The sequence below is a fragment of the Macaca thibetana genome, chromosome 16, assembly GCF_024542745.1.
Source record: "Macaca thibetana thibetana isolate TM-01 chromosome 16, ASM2454274v1, whole genome shotgun sequence".
NCBI lineage: Eukaryota > Metazoa > Chordata > Mammalia > Primates > Cercopithecidae > Macaca > Macaca thibetana.
Window position 1 is genome coordinate 47,053,511 of NC_065593.1, and position 15,186 is coordinate 47,068,696.

General features: G+C 53.7%; 1 protein-coding gene across 5 annotated transcripts; it reads right to left on the bottom strand.

Annotated features, from left to right (window-relative positions):
* Nucleotides 1-1,530: 1,530 nt before the first annotated feature.
* On the bottom strand, nucleotides 1,531-14,698 carry NFE2L1 (NFE2 like bZIP transcription factor 1). 5 transcript variants are annotated; one of them, XM_050762621.1, is made up of 6 exons: nucleotides 14,558-14,698; nucleotides 11,394-12,418; nucleotides 6,412-6,624; nucleotides 5,886-5,975; nucleotides 5,516-5,674; nucleotides 1,531-4,721 (listed from the first exon to the last, which is right to left on the bottom strand). In XM_050762621.1, the coding sequence occupies exons 2-6, from the start codon at nucleotides 11,901-11,903 to the stop codon at nucleotides 3,375-3,377; spliced, it is 2,319 nt and encodes a 772-aa protein (XP_050618578.1). In that variant the 5' UTR covers nucleotides 11,904-12,418; nucleotides 14,558-14,698; the 3' UTR covers nucleotides 1,531-3,374. The 5 variants fall into 5 exon arrangements, with proteins under 5 accessions (XP_050618578.1, XP_050618579.1, XP_050618580.1 ...); XM_050762622.1 differs by lacking the exon at nucleotides 14,558-14,698 and adding an exon at nucleotides 14,153-14,331; XM_050762623.1 differs by lacking the exon at nucleotides 5,886-5,975.
* Nucleotides 14,699-15,186: the final 488 nt, after the last annotated feature.

Below are 15,186 nucleotides of genomic sequence, written 5' to 3' on the forward strand. Positions count from 1 at the left end.
CTCCTGGGTTCAAGCAATTCTCCTGCCTCAGTCGCCGAGTAGCTGGGATTACAGGTGCCCACCACTACACCCGGCTAATTTTTGTATTCTTAGTAGAGACAGTTCCACCATGTTGGTTGGGCTGGTCTTTGAACTCCTGACCTCAGGTGATCCATCTGCCTCGGCCTCCCAAAGTGCTGGGATTACAGACGTGAGCCGCCGACCAGGCCTTAAACTAACTTTTAGTTTTGTTTTTTTCACCCCTTTACGTATCTTGGTTTTATCTGGCTTACAGACAGTAGTCAATTCCTAATTAGGAAAGAGTTCTTGTTTGATACGACCAAACCTTTCCAACGGAGACTGGGGAGTTGGGGAGAAGCTCTTATAAACTGAAACATAAGAAATCATCATTATTCTTAGAATTCTACTCCACTCCTTAGTACAACTCTAAACATCACTAAAGTAGTATCACTAAAGGACTGAGCTGAACCAGGTTACAGGGTGGTATCCAAGAGTTTGAGATCACACCTTCCATTAAGGGAATCATAGCTTCTACTCCTAAACCCTGCCCAATAATCTCATAGAAGCCAGGCACAATGGCTCACGCCTGTACTCCTAGCACTTTGGGAGGCTGAGGCAGGCGAATCACTTGATGCCAGGAGTTTGAGACCAGCCTGGGCAACATAACAAAACCTTGTCTGTACAAAAATTAGCCAGGTGTGGTGGCGTGCGCCCATAGTCCCAGCTATTCAGGAGGCTGAGGTGGGAAGATGGCTTGAGCCCGGTGGAAGTTGCAGTGAGCCGAGATCACGTCACTGCACTCCAGCCTGGGAGACATAGCGAGACCCTGCCAATAAAAAGACTGCCGAGTGAGTGTTCATTCTTCCAGCATCTACTGAACACCTGCCCTAACTAACATGGGCATGTGGAAGTTTCAGCATCCATGCAGAGACCTTGAAACATTACAGCTCTTCATAGGGTGGGTAGTTGAGCAGTTTGAGGGAAAGGAGATTCTAGTACCCTCAGCTGGGGAGGTTTCCTAGTGTCCTAAACCCTGGCCTCCTGCTTCTCTTTAGTGGCCCTTCTCCTGGTTACACAGTAGTGCTTGTCACGTTAGTCGCTGCCATGGATTTCTCAGGTTTTCAACATCATGACTACACTCCAATGCTCTGCACCCCTTTGGCAGGTGAGGCCATTAGAGAAATAACAGCAGTTTAAAAATGTAGTTTGTAGCAGGTGGACAGGTAAAGAGCTGGGTTAAATGACACCTCCACCTATCCTAGCTGTGTAAGACTGAAAGAACTCTGAATCCTTCCTGAGAGGATTGAACCAGCTAAGCCTATGAAGTACATGGTGCCTGATGCCTGCCCCCAAGGTTTAATACAGTATTTAAGATTTGCCTTTTAAAGTTCCCCATTGTCAACCTCCTCAGTTCTCCACCCATCTTCCCATGTGAGCTCTGCCTTAGCCACACAATGGCCAGTCCTCCCTACAATGAGTCCATTTCCTTTATTCTCAATTTAAATTCAAAGTGGGGAAAAATTGCACTTGAGAATGAATCATCCATTTTATTTTATTTTGTCATGTGCTCAACAGCATCTCTCTCTCCCCTCTCCCTGGCAGGTCACAGAGATAAATTAAAAATAAAATCTACAAGGAAAATAATTTATAAAAGCACTCCCAGGTTCACACCTTCTATCCCTACTGCTCAGTTAGGCACCCCCTAACTGGGAATCAGTGCTTCCCCCCACCCCCATTTCACTCCTGCTTGTCTGGGGCAGATGGTACTCCAGAGCCAGACAGGGGTGAGGGCAGCAGTGGCAAACAGTTAAAAATAAAGACATTGTGGTCCTGGAACCATCTGGCCACCTTGGCACTCCCATGTCTGCCTCCCCCAGGCAGCCCTCCAGGAGCCTATGCTAACCTGGGGCTGTGGAGGGAGAAGCTGCCTGTGGCTGAGAGCTTGTGTGTTTAGGGGGGTGTGCTCTCAGCCCGTCACATGCACTTCTCAATCTTCTAAAAAGAAACCCAAAAAAGAAAGCAGACGACGACCTCGGGACAGAGGAGAAAAATCCCAAATCTTCACACAGTTACACGGAGTCTTTATGGCAAAGAGAACATTTAGCAGCTTTGAATATTGGGGCATCTCCTTTTTACTCAACACAAGCATTCTAGACCCTATAAGTAAAAGAGGGCACAAGCCCTAAAAAAATCAAAGCGCAAGAAATTCTAAGAGGACTAGTTTTTTTTGTTGTTGCTGGGTTGTGTAATTTTTTGTGTTTTCCCAGTGATAAGCCCAGTTGTTGGTAGGCAGAGGCCTGAGGGAAGGGTGACTCCCCAGTGTTGTGCTGAATCCTGCCTGGAGGCTGCTGCACTAGATCCTCCATCATTCCTCTGCCTCACAGCAGTCCCAGAAGAGGAAGGCTGCAGGCCCAGTTCCCGGAGCACTGCCAGCACCCTACCCCAGCTTACAGAAGAGCTCAGGAAGTCTGTGAGGGGTGGGGAACACAAACACCGAACCCAGGGAGGATGGTATTCACATGCAGGCTCTGATGGAGACAATGGGAGCCTCAGCTCAGGGGTGGCTGGAGCACAGAGGGAGATGGAGTGGCAAGGCAGTGAATGACATGCGTGATGTTGGGGCTGCTGCAACATGGGGCCACGTGACCCTTTCCAGTTTACTCTACCCTTTGACCCTAAATCTCCAAGCCAGTGTTGGGGCCCAGTGGCTCCATTTGATTGAAACGTTATGGCCGATGATATCCAAGAGCTCCCCTTCAGGGATGCCAAAATGCAAGGAGCAGAAAGAGTTAACACCGCCCCTCCCCAACCCCACCCTGTGTCTGTGTAACCCCCAGGGGTGAAATGGGGTTTATCACACCAGTGACCTAGGCCCACCAGTCACTCCAACCTGCTGCCTGGAATCCTGGCCAGAGCCAACCTTAACCTTCCCTCTGATTTTCTTCTCGCTTTGATTTTTTTTGGGGGGGTGTTTCCTTCCTTCCTTTCTTTCTTTCCCTCCTTCCTGAAATGAGACTTTCTGCCACCTTCCCTTCCTCTCACAGGTCCATTCCTTCCCCTCTGTTGGCCTTTGCTCCACATAGCTCCTCTACCTCCAGCAACTCCACCATCACCCTTGCCTCACAGGAAAGGGGTAGGGTGAGGACCCTGTCCATCCAAATGGTCTGGCCACTTCCACTCCAACCGAGTGGAGCTGAGCCAGCCAGTGCCTGCCTCTTCCTGTACACTGACCCGCAGTCATCCCATCTGAGAAGATATATTGGATAAGAAGGCATTTAAGTCCCCGCTGTAGGTCCAGGTCCAGGTCCAGGTCCAGGTCCAGCCTTTCTCCAGTTTCGGTCTTGGTGGGCATCAAACCCCCTTCCTCCCCAGGATCACTTTCTCCGGTCCTTTGGCTTCCTCTCCTGCCGCCGGGCCTGCTGGTCGGCCATCGTGCGGGGGATGAGGAGGACACTGCCGTCCCCGGCGTACTGGAGCGCATACTGACTAGGCGAGTAGGGTCGCCCATTCTCATCCCGCAGCCGCCCAAACACCTCCTGGTACAGGCTCTGGACCTTCTGCTTCATCTGTCGCAGGGAGCGCAGGAACTCCACTTTCTCCCGCAGCAGCCGAGCTTTGTCGCGCTGCAGGTCCTCCACATCACGCTCCAGATTCAGGATGGTGTCCAGCTTGCGCTTGCGGCAATTCTGCGCCGCCATCTTGTTCTTGCCCCGGCGCCGGATATCTCGGATGAGGCTCAGCTGGGCTTCACTCAGCTGGTATTTGGACAGCAGCTCGTTGAACTCCTCCACAGGCAGGTTGATGATTTTGTCATTGGTGAAAGGGATCTTCATGGCTCGGGCTCGGTGCTCATCCCGGCTCATCTGCTTGTCCAGGAAGTCAGCCTGCTTCTCCTTGCTGCCTTTCTTGAGGGCACTGGGTGGTGGCAGGTCGGCTGAGTCCAGGGCACTGGGGGCCATGTTGTATGTGTGGTTGTGGCCCACGTGCTCCAGGTAGGGCAGGCATGAGAGCTGAGCTGGATCCTGGTAGCTCATGCGGCAGAACTTGGAATACTCAGGCTGGTAGCCCACAGCACCCTCGGCCTCTTCCAGATCCAGGGTCTCAGAGTCAGAGCTGTAGCCAACCGCACCTTCCTCAGAAAAGGAGGAAGAGGCAGAGGAAGAAGCAGAGGAAGAAGAGGAAGAAGAGGAGGAAGAAGAGGAAGAACTGCCTTCAGAGCTGCTTAGGGAAGAAGGGCTATGGCTCGAGTCTAAGGAAAGGCCTGAGTCAGAGTCAAATTCCTCCTCCAGCTGGGAGGCCTGCACAGGGTTAAAGCCTTCTTCAATGGCCAGGTCCATTAGGCTGATCTCATCCAACATGGCTTCATCTAACAGACCCCCCAAAGGGTCAGGCAGCTCTGGGCCTGCTGTGTCATTGGCTGTGCCATTGAGCTGGGGTGGAAAGAAGAGCCCTGTCAGGTTGGTGGAGCCGAAGGTGGAGTTGAGGCTGGTGGAATTGCTGGGGGCCAACGGGAGCAGCGTGGAGCTACTGGCCACAGGCAGGCTTTCCACCTCAGGGCTGAAGAGTAAGAAGTCCTGGCTGCAGCCCCCCAGGGACGCCTGATGCAGGCTGACATTCTGATTGATGGGAGTGTTGGGGGCAAGGCTGTAGTTGGTGCTCAGTGGGTCTCCAGGAGGGGCATTGTACAGGATTTCACTTGCTGATGTGTTCACTTCCATGGCCTGGGAGGGGGAGAAGAGCACCACTGTTCACTAGGAACTGACTCCCTCCCCTGGGGCTCACACACTGCAGGCACCCAACAGAGGCACAGCTGCATGGGTGTAAAGGCAAAAGACTATAAACCAAAGCCCACAGTGTCAGCTCCTGACCCAGCTTCATCCACCAGGCCTGGCAGAGATGGGTTCTTCCATGTGGGCTCCACCCTAATACAGGACTGATCAGCTTTTCCTCATGTTTGGCCAGACTCCCCTATCTTGCAGGGAGAGGAAGAAAACACTACCTTGTTACTGCAAAATCAACACAGTGAAAAGAACACCCAGACTTCAGTCAGAAAACCTAGCTGCACCACTTGCTGTGTAACCATGGGCACATCATTTAACCTCTCTGAGCTTCAATTTCCTCACCTTTGAAATAAAGGCTGACTAGATGACTGTGAGGGCCAAGTGAGCGAACGATGGCTGTGAAGCACCATGTGAATGTCAGCTATTATTAACGCAGAACCTTGGAAGCATTCAGTCAAGTGCCTATCTGCCTGAAGGAAAGGAAGAAGGCACACCCAGGAGGCAGGCCCTGATTTGGAAGGCTGAGTCCTGAGTTGTATTTAAGCCAAACCCTACCTGTCTTCACCTCCCTTGCCCCAAGGACACACCTGGACAGGTTTCCTCTCATTGTCCCCACTTTTCTATGGATCAGAGAAAGTATTACACTTTCTCTCCTCAGAGATGGAAAAGCAACTGAGTGCTAAGACACGCTGTGCAAAATCCAATAGGTTTGTGCCCGGTTCCGACAATCCTACCTGCATTTCCATGATGGACATGAGATCTTGCCACTGCTGTTCCAAATCAAATGGTGACTCTGTCCCGGTCAGAAGAGGAGACAAGAGGTTGTTCTGAAGAGCTGGGGGCTCACTCTCAGTAGGCACTGCTTCTGTTATGCTGGAAATGTCTGCTGGAAACTAGGGCAAAACACAGAGGCTTTAACAAGGGGGAAGGAAAGACCTTGTGCTTTCCTCCCAGAGATTACCACCTGGAGTCTGTTTCTGTTCTTCCTTCCTCTGCATTTACCCCCAGCAGCCAGAACAAGAGCTGGCCCCTCAGCCATGGAGGGACACACCAGATACAGGCTGCCCTGCTCATTTGGTGGGCTCTCACTGGAGTCCTCCTCACCTCAGCATTCTCCCCAAAGGGGCAGGTGGCTTCCAGCAGCCTAAGGCACTCTTCCAGGGACAGGGCCGTCTGGTCCTCCCCACTAGGCACCTGTGGCAACAGGAACTGTTAAGTCTGACTGATCTGAGCCTTGGCTGCCTGGGGCTGAAGCTTCTTTCCCAGAATGGCTGAAGGCCTGCAGTCTCCCTCCCATTCCCAGGCTAATGGCTGGCCCGGAGTCCCAAACTCCCAGGAACAACAGAAAGGAAAGTGAAAGAGTCCTGAAGCAAGCAGGAAGATGCTAGATGCTCTGCCTCCCTTGCATTGTCTGTTGCCAAGGCCCGGCCCTTCTGCATCTGCTGCTTTCCACTCCCCCTTCCAAGGCTCAGCCACTGTGACTTATAGACCCCAACCCAAAACAGAAATTCAGGTCCACCCCACAACCTGTCTTCTCTAAGGGAAGTTTCTGGAAGAACTCCAGCCTGGTTTGTGTCAGGGAAGGGAAGTAGGGACAAAAAGAGAGCCCAGTGAGCAGGGGCGATGGTACCTGTGCAGGGAAGCTCTCCCCAGTCTCTCCATCCACTAGCAGGTTCCGTGCCAGAGCTTCCGCGCCCTCGCCTGCCCAGGTGTCCTGCTCGCCTCCATCTCGCAGCTCCTTCTCCACATCCTGCTCCTTCTGGCGATGACTATAGTCAAAAACCTCACGCCCAGCCCCCAGATCAATATCCTGTCGCCAAAGGATGTCAATCAGATCTATGTCCTGAAAGACAAATCACATGACTTTAGCTCTGAGGTCCCAGGGTCCCTTCTCTGTCCTGCCCCTCAGAGTTCCCTCCTAGTGTCACCCCAGTTAGTCGTGGGTGGGGCCCCTCCCAGCTCTTTACCTGCTAGCCTTACCCCCTGGTCCCTCTGCACCAGCAAATGTTCATTCATCTACTTCCAGACACTATCCCCTTCCCACAAAAAAAAAAAAAAAAGAGCCACTAGCAAAACCATTAACGTGACTATCACCATAAGGGTGGGAAGGATTAGGGTCTGGACCAAGACACACCCAGCCAAAAGGCAGGGCCGCCTCACCCCTACATAAGAAAGAAGGGGAACATCAGGAGACACCTCTAGCTTTGGAGATTGGACCCCTTAAAACTTGGTTTGGAGGAAGCTGGCCATGGCAAGCAAGAGCAAATTATCATGCAGAATTACTTAGCAGTGACCAGGCTTGCATCAGCCTGTGGTGCCATTTCATTTGCATAAAGGGGTGGGGTGGGCTGGAGAGGAAAATCCCTGCATTTCCAACCACCTGATGCAACCAATGACAACGCCATGCTGTCTACAGCCCTTCCTATAGCCATTCCCTATTCCCCGGCTGGCAGCAAGAGTAAGGCTGAACACCTACAACTCCTCAAGCCCAGGCTCACCTCAAGACTCATCCCCGCCAGAATTCCCTCTCAGCTGATCCTAGCTGCTGCCTCCATTCCAGGGAGGCTCAGGCAGTCAGATGATCCCCAGGGGAGCACCACACCCCTGCTCGGGCCAGCCTCACTGTGTCCCCTCACACCAGTGCTCTCCCTTCCTCACCATACCCCAGGACTCACCAAATCCCCATCAGTCAACCCACTCAAGGACGTAACCCCCATCACTGCTCAGCTACAGCTGCCACCTTGGGCACCAAAAATGCTTCCCTCCGGCTCTACCGTGGTGGCTCATGAACAGTTGCTGCACCAACTGCCACCCCCACTGCTAACAGCATAGAACCCCAATAAATGGAGCTATTTGGGCTTCCTATACCCGGCACCCCCCTGTAGTCGAGCCCTCCCCACAAGCCTGAAGAAACCCTAAAGTGTTGCCTTCCATCCAGGGGTTAAAATGCAGACACACACTTTCCAGAAAGCAATTTCCTTAGATCAGACCCACCTCCCTACCTCTAAGCCGGTATTCCTCTCCTCCCATTAACCCTCCCTGACCCTAAGACCTCCCAGACATACTACTTTAGTCTCCCCACATACACCAACCTGAACAGAAGCCCTGGACCCAGGAACAGAGGGGGGCTGGGCCACCCGGTGACCAGCCAGCAAAGAGTTAAGGGGCCGGCTGCCTTTGGCATGGCCCCCACCACTGTGAGAGCTGCGGTCCAGGCGGGTCATGGTCTGCGAGATGAGCCCCAGGGCAGCCGGTGCCGGGAAGCCGGACAGGGGGCTGCAAGGAGCTCTTGGCTTTCAGGGAGCACACCAGGCTGGAAGGGTGGCCCCTTGCTAGCTCCGAGGGGCCTGAGAAGGGTGCCCCGCCCGTGCTGCTGCCTGGGCGGCCCAGCCCAGCCCCCTTCCTCCATCCTTGAGCAGCCCCCTCCCACCTCACAACCCCAGTTCCACTCAGGCGCCCAGCTGCCCCCACCCTGAGCTCACCGCAGAGGCTGCAGTGAGATGGGACTCCCACCCCATGCTCCGTGCTCAAGCTGCAGAGGAAAGCAAGCTCCCTGGGCCTATCCTCCCGCTCCTCCCCCCCACGCCCCCCAAACTTGTTACCTAGGCTGCAGCAAGGAGCCAATCCCCTCCCCCTCCCACCCCGCAGGTCACTGCTGAGGCTGCAGAGAGCCAATCCCCTCCCCCAGGTCAGCAGCTGGGCTGCGGAAAGAGCCAATCCCCTCCCACTGTCGTTACCTAGGCTGCGCCGAGAGCCAATCTCCTCCCCCAAGTCTCCGCTGGAGATGCGGAAGGAGCCAATCCCCTCCCACCGCCTGTTACCTAGCTGCAGACGGGAGCCAATCTCTGCATCAGGGCAGCTGGAGAAGCTGCCGCAAGGAACCAGCCCATCCCTGGGCCGCCTCCGTCTCCTTGAGGAGATGCGCCCAGGGGCGGGCAGCCCCACCCAGCCCAGTCAGCTGGGGTGGCGCAGTGAGAGCCCTGGGGGAAGGGGTGCCACTCTCCTCCCTCCTGTCGCATCTTGCTCATCCAGCCCACTCAGGACTGGGCAGACACTCCTCCCGCAGATTCTCTGGGAATCTAAATTATTTGCTGGAAGTGGAAGGAGTTACCCCATTCCTCAGGAAGGCAGTGGCCAGTTCTCAAGGCCAGGGATCACAAGTCAGGCTGGGCAGGAACCCAGGGCACCCAGGCCCACCACAAGTCGTAAGTTTTGTCACCCCAAAATAGGCCAGACTACGGAAAAGGGGAAGGCCATTTTGCCCACGTGCAGCAATGTCACAGTGCCGGCCAAGCCTAGCCCCAAGCAAGAGGAGGGGAGACACAACCCTGAAGCCCCACACTTAGGGAGACAGGTGCTCCGCTTTCTCCTGGCCACAAATGTCCCCCACTCCCTTTTCACCCTGGCTTTACTCAAGAGCATTCTCTGCCTGATACCTGGCCCACATCTCATCCAAGCAGGAAAGAAGCCCCTCACAGACCCAGTATCACAATTCAGACTCCCTGGATTGGCTTCTCCAGGGGAAATTTAGCTCCCTCCCCACTGCTGCTCCCCTGGAGCCTAAGGTCAGGTCAGAGAGACAGTATGTTCTCTCTGGTCACAGTCTGCTCCTAGCCTGGAAAGAGCTGTAAACAGGCCACCCCCCTGCTCTGGGCAGAATGCCAATCTCAAGGGGAATCCTATCCCTGACAAGGGCCTAGGCTATGGCTGTCCACAGAGCAAGCCTGGCAGCGGGGGAGCACTTCCACCCCAGGGATAATACCGGTTCCAGCAGTGCCTGTCACATGCTCTGGACCTGGGTATTTTTATCCCTGAGTTGCTGAGGAAATGTTGTTCTAGACACATAATAATCCTCCCTTCCCCCATACCCAGCCTGGGCCCCTAATGCTGACCCACCCCACCTCCCAAAGGGAGTTGTAAAGGCCTGAGATGAAAAGCACAACCTTCACAAGGGCCAAGAAATAGAGGAAAGCAGGGTCAAAGTCCCATCCCATTCCACCCCAACCCACCCAATAATATCCAAAACATCCCATCCCATCCCAGCAGGAACAGATATGGAGCTACCCCTGCAAGGTTTCCAGGAGCAAACCCAGTTCCACCCACCCCTGGGGGAGCTACCCTGGGGGAGGAGCATGGAGCAGAGACTGGGAAGCATACTTCAGAACACTGTGCCAAGATTGGAGCCCACTTGAAGGAAAGGGAAACGGGAAGCAGAAAAGAGGTGAAGTTCCAAGTGGCCCTGTAAGAAGCTAAAATAAGAGGCCCTGAAAGGTAAGAAATGTTCCTGGCTCCTGCGCTCAGATAATCCTAGTCCCTCTCAAAGCAGGTCCAGTATGAGCCATTTGAGCACAGAGCAGAGTGTCTCAATCCCTGCACTACTGACACTTGGTATCAGACAAATCTGTTGTTTGAAGGTGTCCTGTGTCATTCAGGATGTTAACCAGCATCTTTGGCCTCTACCCACTAGGTGCCAGTAGCACCCCTGCCCCAAGATGTGACAACCAAAACTGTTTCAAGATATTGCCACTTGCACCCTCTAGGACAAAATCACCCCCAGTTGAGGACCACTGGCCTAAAACAAGCCATACTCTTTGACAGTCACTAACAGTCAGATAACTAAGCTCAGGAAAAGGCTACAAAGGAGGGAAGGAGGGAAAACATGGTCTGACCTGGCAGGCAGAGGAGCCCATTTCTGCAGCATCTGTAAAACTTTTTACATTCCTCCACATGCCACCTCCAAAAACCCAATCGGGCTTCCTCCTTCCCTAATGGCCAGGGGAGTGCAGTGGGCCTTTTTCCCAACTACTTAAGGCTGGGGGGCAAGCAAAAGTCATACAAACCCAGAGTTCAAAGCAATCTTATGTTGGTGAGGCGGGGCAGCAGCAGCCATTCACATCTTAAAAGGCAAAGAACTGCATCGTTTTCTGCCCAGAACAGTATGTCAGCCATGTGACAAGAGCTAAGGATCTCTTCTGACAGCTCAAAGCAAGTTGACTTGGGCAGCAGAATGCAGTTTCTCTTCTACCTCCCAGCCTTCTCTTCCCTACTCCCTGCAGTGGGCCTTTAGAGCAAAGAATGGAAGCCTTGGCCCTCTCCTGCCCAAGAATAACTATCCAAATCTACCCTTTGGCTCAGGCCCAGGAGGTCTGAATTATCAGGACAATACAACAACAGGCCTGACCACAAAGGAGAACTTCAGGGTATGTCTGTGTTCGATGTGGGGGGAGATACAAGGCAAGAGTCCATAAAGTATTTGTGTCTTAGCAACAGATGTACACTGCATCAAAGCCCATCACAACATGACTCCTCCCCCACCCCAGGCCTCCAGCAGTCATGCTGAAATCCAAGCAGTCAACACCCTGGCATGTGTAGGAACCTCCCACTGCCCTGACAGTACATTTAGAGGTAGGTCAATGGTTCAACACAGGGAAATGCTCCCAGCCCCCAATCCTAAAGTCAGACAGTTCAGCCCATCCCTACCCAAGAACAGTGCCTGAGGCCCTGCTGAAATCTGTCTGACTCTTTACAGGGCTCTGTGTTCTGACCACAATCGTTCTGGACGAGCCCACCCCCAAACCCCAGGCCCCCCACACCCACCACAGGTCCACTAACCTCTTTGGTTAAGTCTCCACTGACTGGAGGGGCTACAGCCCCCAAATCCTCCAAATCTTCACCGAATCCCTGCTCCGTTTCGCTTTCTCGCACCCCGTTGTCTGGGCCTGTCACATCTTGGAGGCCACTGGAACTCTCGAGGGCGAGGCCTGAGTTGGGCTGACTGCCAGAGACAGACCCCTCTGGATCTCGGTGAACCAGCCAGGCATTTACCTCAGTGGTTGGCACCTGGAACCTGTCCAGGGCCCTCACCTGACTGAGGAGCCGCCGGGCAGTGAAGTAATTGTCCAGGTCTATGCTCTTGGGGTGGATACCATAGCCATCCAAGGTATTCCTCAGGTTGTGGAACTGGGTCTGAGTATAGGCAGAACTGGGCCCCAGGATGATCTCCCGGAGCGGGGGGAGCTGTGAGGTCAGGTAAGTATCCACGTCCACCCGTACCCCAATCAAACTCAGCAGAATGGTGAACTGGAGAAGTCCTTCCGTTAAGTATTTCTTCAGAGAAAGCATTGCTGAAGGACCAGAATGTTTATGCTTTTTGGTTTTTAAATCTTCCAAAAGACAAATCAAGGCCACTGCTCTGCCGCTCCAGCCAGCAGGTTACCCTCCTCAGTGCCAAACCCCGTATCCCACCCTGGCAGAACACAAGGGCTGAGCTCCCTGATGGCCCCAGAGGAAAGCACACCCTGTGGAGCCAAGGCCAAGGCCACACTCCAGACCACATTCACTTTTCCCTTCTTGACACCTCACCTCTGAAAGCACAACTGTTCCTAACCCAGTCCAGGCCCTCAAGGGCCCACGTGACTTACTGTCTCCACAGTCCACATACAGTCACTTCCTCACTCACATTAGTTGTCCTCTCTGTAGATTCCACTGCAGGCTGTTCTCAGGAACAGCTGATGGATTTTTTTTTTTTTCCTTCTCCCTCCTAAGGTTTATTTTCTTTGGCTGGAGCTACAGGCCTTTCGTCTTGGGTCAGAGTGTCCCGCCTCCTCCACACTTACCAGGGGGGTTTCCAGAGAAACCTGAAATGGGAATCACAAAAGCAACAAGATGAGATTCCATACTTTTCACATCATGATCAGGGTAGGAAAACCTTCACAGTAGAAGGCAGAAAACACATTCAAAGTACACTTTCACTTTTTTTTTTTTTTTGAGACAGTCTCACTCTGTCGCCCAGGCTGGAGTGCAGTGGTGTGATCTCTGCTCACTGCAACCTCCACCTTCCGGGTTCAAGCGGTTCTCCTGCCTCAGCCTCCCAAGTATCTGGGATTATGGCGCCTGCCACCATGCCTAGCTAATTTTTGTGTTTTTAGAAGAGTTGGGGTTTCACCATGTTGGCCAGACTGGTCTTGAGCTCCTGACCTCAGGTGATCTGCCCGCCTGGGCCCCGCGAAGTGCTGGGATTACAGGCGTGAGCCACAGTGCCTGGCCTAAAGGCCACTTTTATAGGAAGAAAGGACTACTTACACTCTCAGAAAAACCCAAAATATAGCAACCGATCATAGAAGAACTATAAAAGGTACTGATCACAAAGGATCTCAGATACTTAATATTAAATGTGCAATATCCTAAAATGTAGCTTGGTTTGGATAAGCAGACAATAACTAGGTCATCCAAAATATCTTACACCTTTGTTTTATTTACCAGCCCTCCTCCCCCGCTACAGGTGCATTACCCAGCTTCTATTTTCATATGAGAAGCCCATTTCCTGTCTTAAAAGTAAAGCTGAATTTTCACCTCTCAGGAGAAAACCACCTATAACAGTTATCTTTTCCAGTTCAAAAAGGCAAGATTATTAAACAGTGAGAGTGTGGAAGGACAAAAGGACAATGTTCAGGCCACCACTTCACCCAGAAGAAGAACGCCTTTTGTTTTCTGAACTTTGAAATCTGATTTCCCTTTCCTATCCTCACATCTTAAAAAAAAAAAAAAAAAAGGAAAAGGGCCGAGGCTTGTAATCCCAGCACTTTGGGAGGCCAAGGAGGGCGAATCACCCAAGGTCAGGAGTTCGAGACCAGCCTGAACAACATGGAGAAGCCCTATCTCTACTAAAAATACAAAAATTAGCCGGGCGTGGTGGCGCATGCCTGTAATCCCAGCTACTAGGGAGGCTGAGGCAAGAGAATCGCTTGAACCCAGGAGGCGAGGTTGTGGTGGGCCAAGATCGCGCCACTGCACTCCAGCCTGGGCAACAAGAGCGAAACTCCATCTCAAAAAAAAGAAAAAAGAAATAAAAAAAGAAAAGGAAAGAAAAAAAGGAGGAGAAGGATGGTGGGGGGCCTACTACGCAAGACTATTCCGTCCAGGATTTGCATAGGCAGGTTTTATTTTCATTCATATGACCTTCTGAGCCAAAGCAGAAGGATATGGCCACGTTCTCTAGCCAGACCGCCCAGTGCCGAGGAGGTAAATCTGTTTCTGGTCTCCACTTTTGAGCTTCCATTAATCTCACAAACCAAGACATACCCCCTCTCCTCTCCGGCGTTGTGACCCATCTACCAACTTCATTCTACAGGGGGAGAGCGATCTATACGTACACAGCGTACGTGTACACACACACACTCACACTCCCTCTCTCTGGTCAGAGTAAACACAATTGCGACCCAGAATTCCTGCTTACGCTACCCTCCCGTTCTCACGCAATTTATTACTAAAACCTCCCAGGAGCCTAAGTTCGAGAAATCGGATAAAGTCCCTTAAAAATCGAGTTAGGGGCAGGGCCCTGGCCTGAGGCTGGTCCCACCCTGCCCGGATACCCGAGTCCGGCTGAGACCAAGTCGCCATGCCCACTCTCGGCGCCGGAGCTTCTAGCCTCCTGGGGCGGCCAGCGAACAAGTGCTACTTCCCCGGCCTTGACCCACCCTTACAACAAACCCCACCCCGCCCTCCGTCCCGATGGCCCCACCCCACTCCCAAGTCCGGGCCTCACACCACGCCTTCTCGTGCCCTCAACCCTGCCCAGTCCATCCCATCCCGGAGCCAGCTTTCCTCTCGGCCCCGCGCGCGGCCCCTCCCTGTCAGGCCCAGGGCCGGGCTCTGGCGGGAACCCTGCTCGGCCCCCGCCTCCTGCGCCTCAGCACCATCCCGTCGCCCGTCGCCCCATAAGCCTCGGCCCCGCGGCGCTGCACCCCTCCCTTCTAGGAAAGGAATGTGCCCGATACCCGCTGCTTAGCTCGGCGTCCGCCGCTGCCGCCACAGCAGGCCCTAAGCCCGAGTCCCGGCCTCGCCGCCGCCACCGGCCGGCCTAGAGCTCCGAGCCTCCGCTTCCCTCCCCGCCCCCTCCTGCCACCGCACTCGGAAACCCGCCCGCCGCAGGCACCCTAGGAACAGTTTCTCCAATCAACGAGCCGAGACCGGGGCCGTCGACGGATGTCCCTCTGATTGGCAGCAGAGAGGGCCCAATGGCTGAGTGTACCTCCTCATCTCCGGACCCGATTTCCCAAGACTGACATAATTCCCGGCCCAATGGGTACCTAGGCCCGCCCCGCGGTGTGGACCGACCAATGAGTAGGGCGAAGGCCTTAGTGTCTAGCATTCTGGGCCCCTCGGCCGCGCGTTCGCGGCGGGCGATCTTAGCGGGCTGGGAGTTGGGTGAAGTACCCAAGCTGGCGGCTTCCAGCGCTTTCTGTGACGGGGGATTGAGGGCTTAGGGCAGGGAATGGGAGGGTGTATCGCCGCGGGAGTGCGGAACACCTCCGCCTTGAGGGTTCCCACAGTGACTTGCAAAAGTCTAGTGAGACCCGAGAAGGCTGAGGCGGGACACGAAGCATGTGGTGCTTGTGGTTGCGAC

Bases quoted from the DNA above. Each gene is read 5' to 3' on its own strand.
- NFE2L1 (XM_050762621.1), bottom strand. From the start codon at position 11,903: ATGCTTTCTCTGAAGAAATACTTAACGGAAGGACTTCTCCAGTTCACC. The intron at 5,976-6,411 runs GTACCATCGCCC...CTGTTGCCACAG, and splicing joins GGGAGAGCTTCCCTGCACAG to GTGCCTAGTGGGGAGGACCA. The intron at 4,722-5,515 runs GTAGGATTGTCG...TCCCCCTCCCAG, and splicing joins TGTCCATCATGGAAATGCAG to GCCATGGAAGTGAACACATC.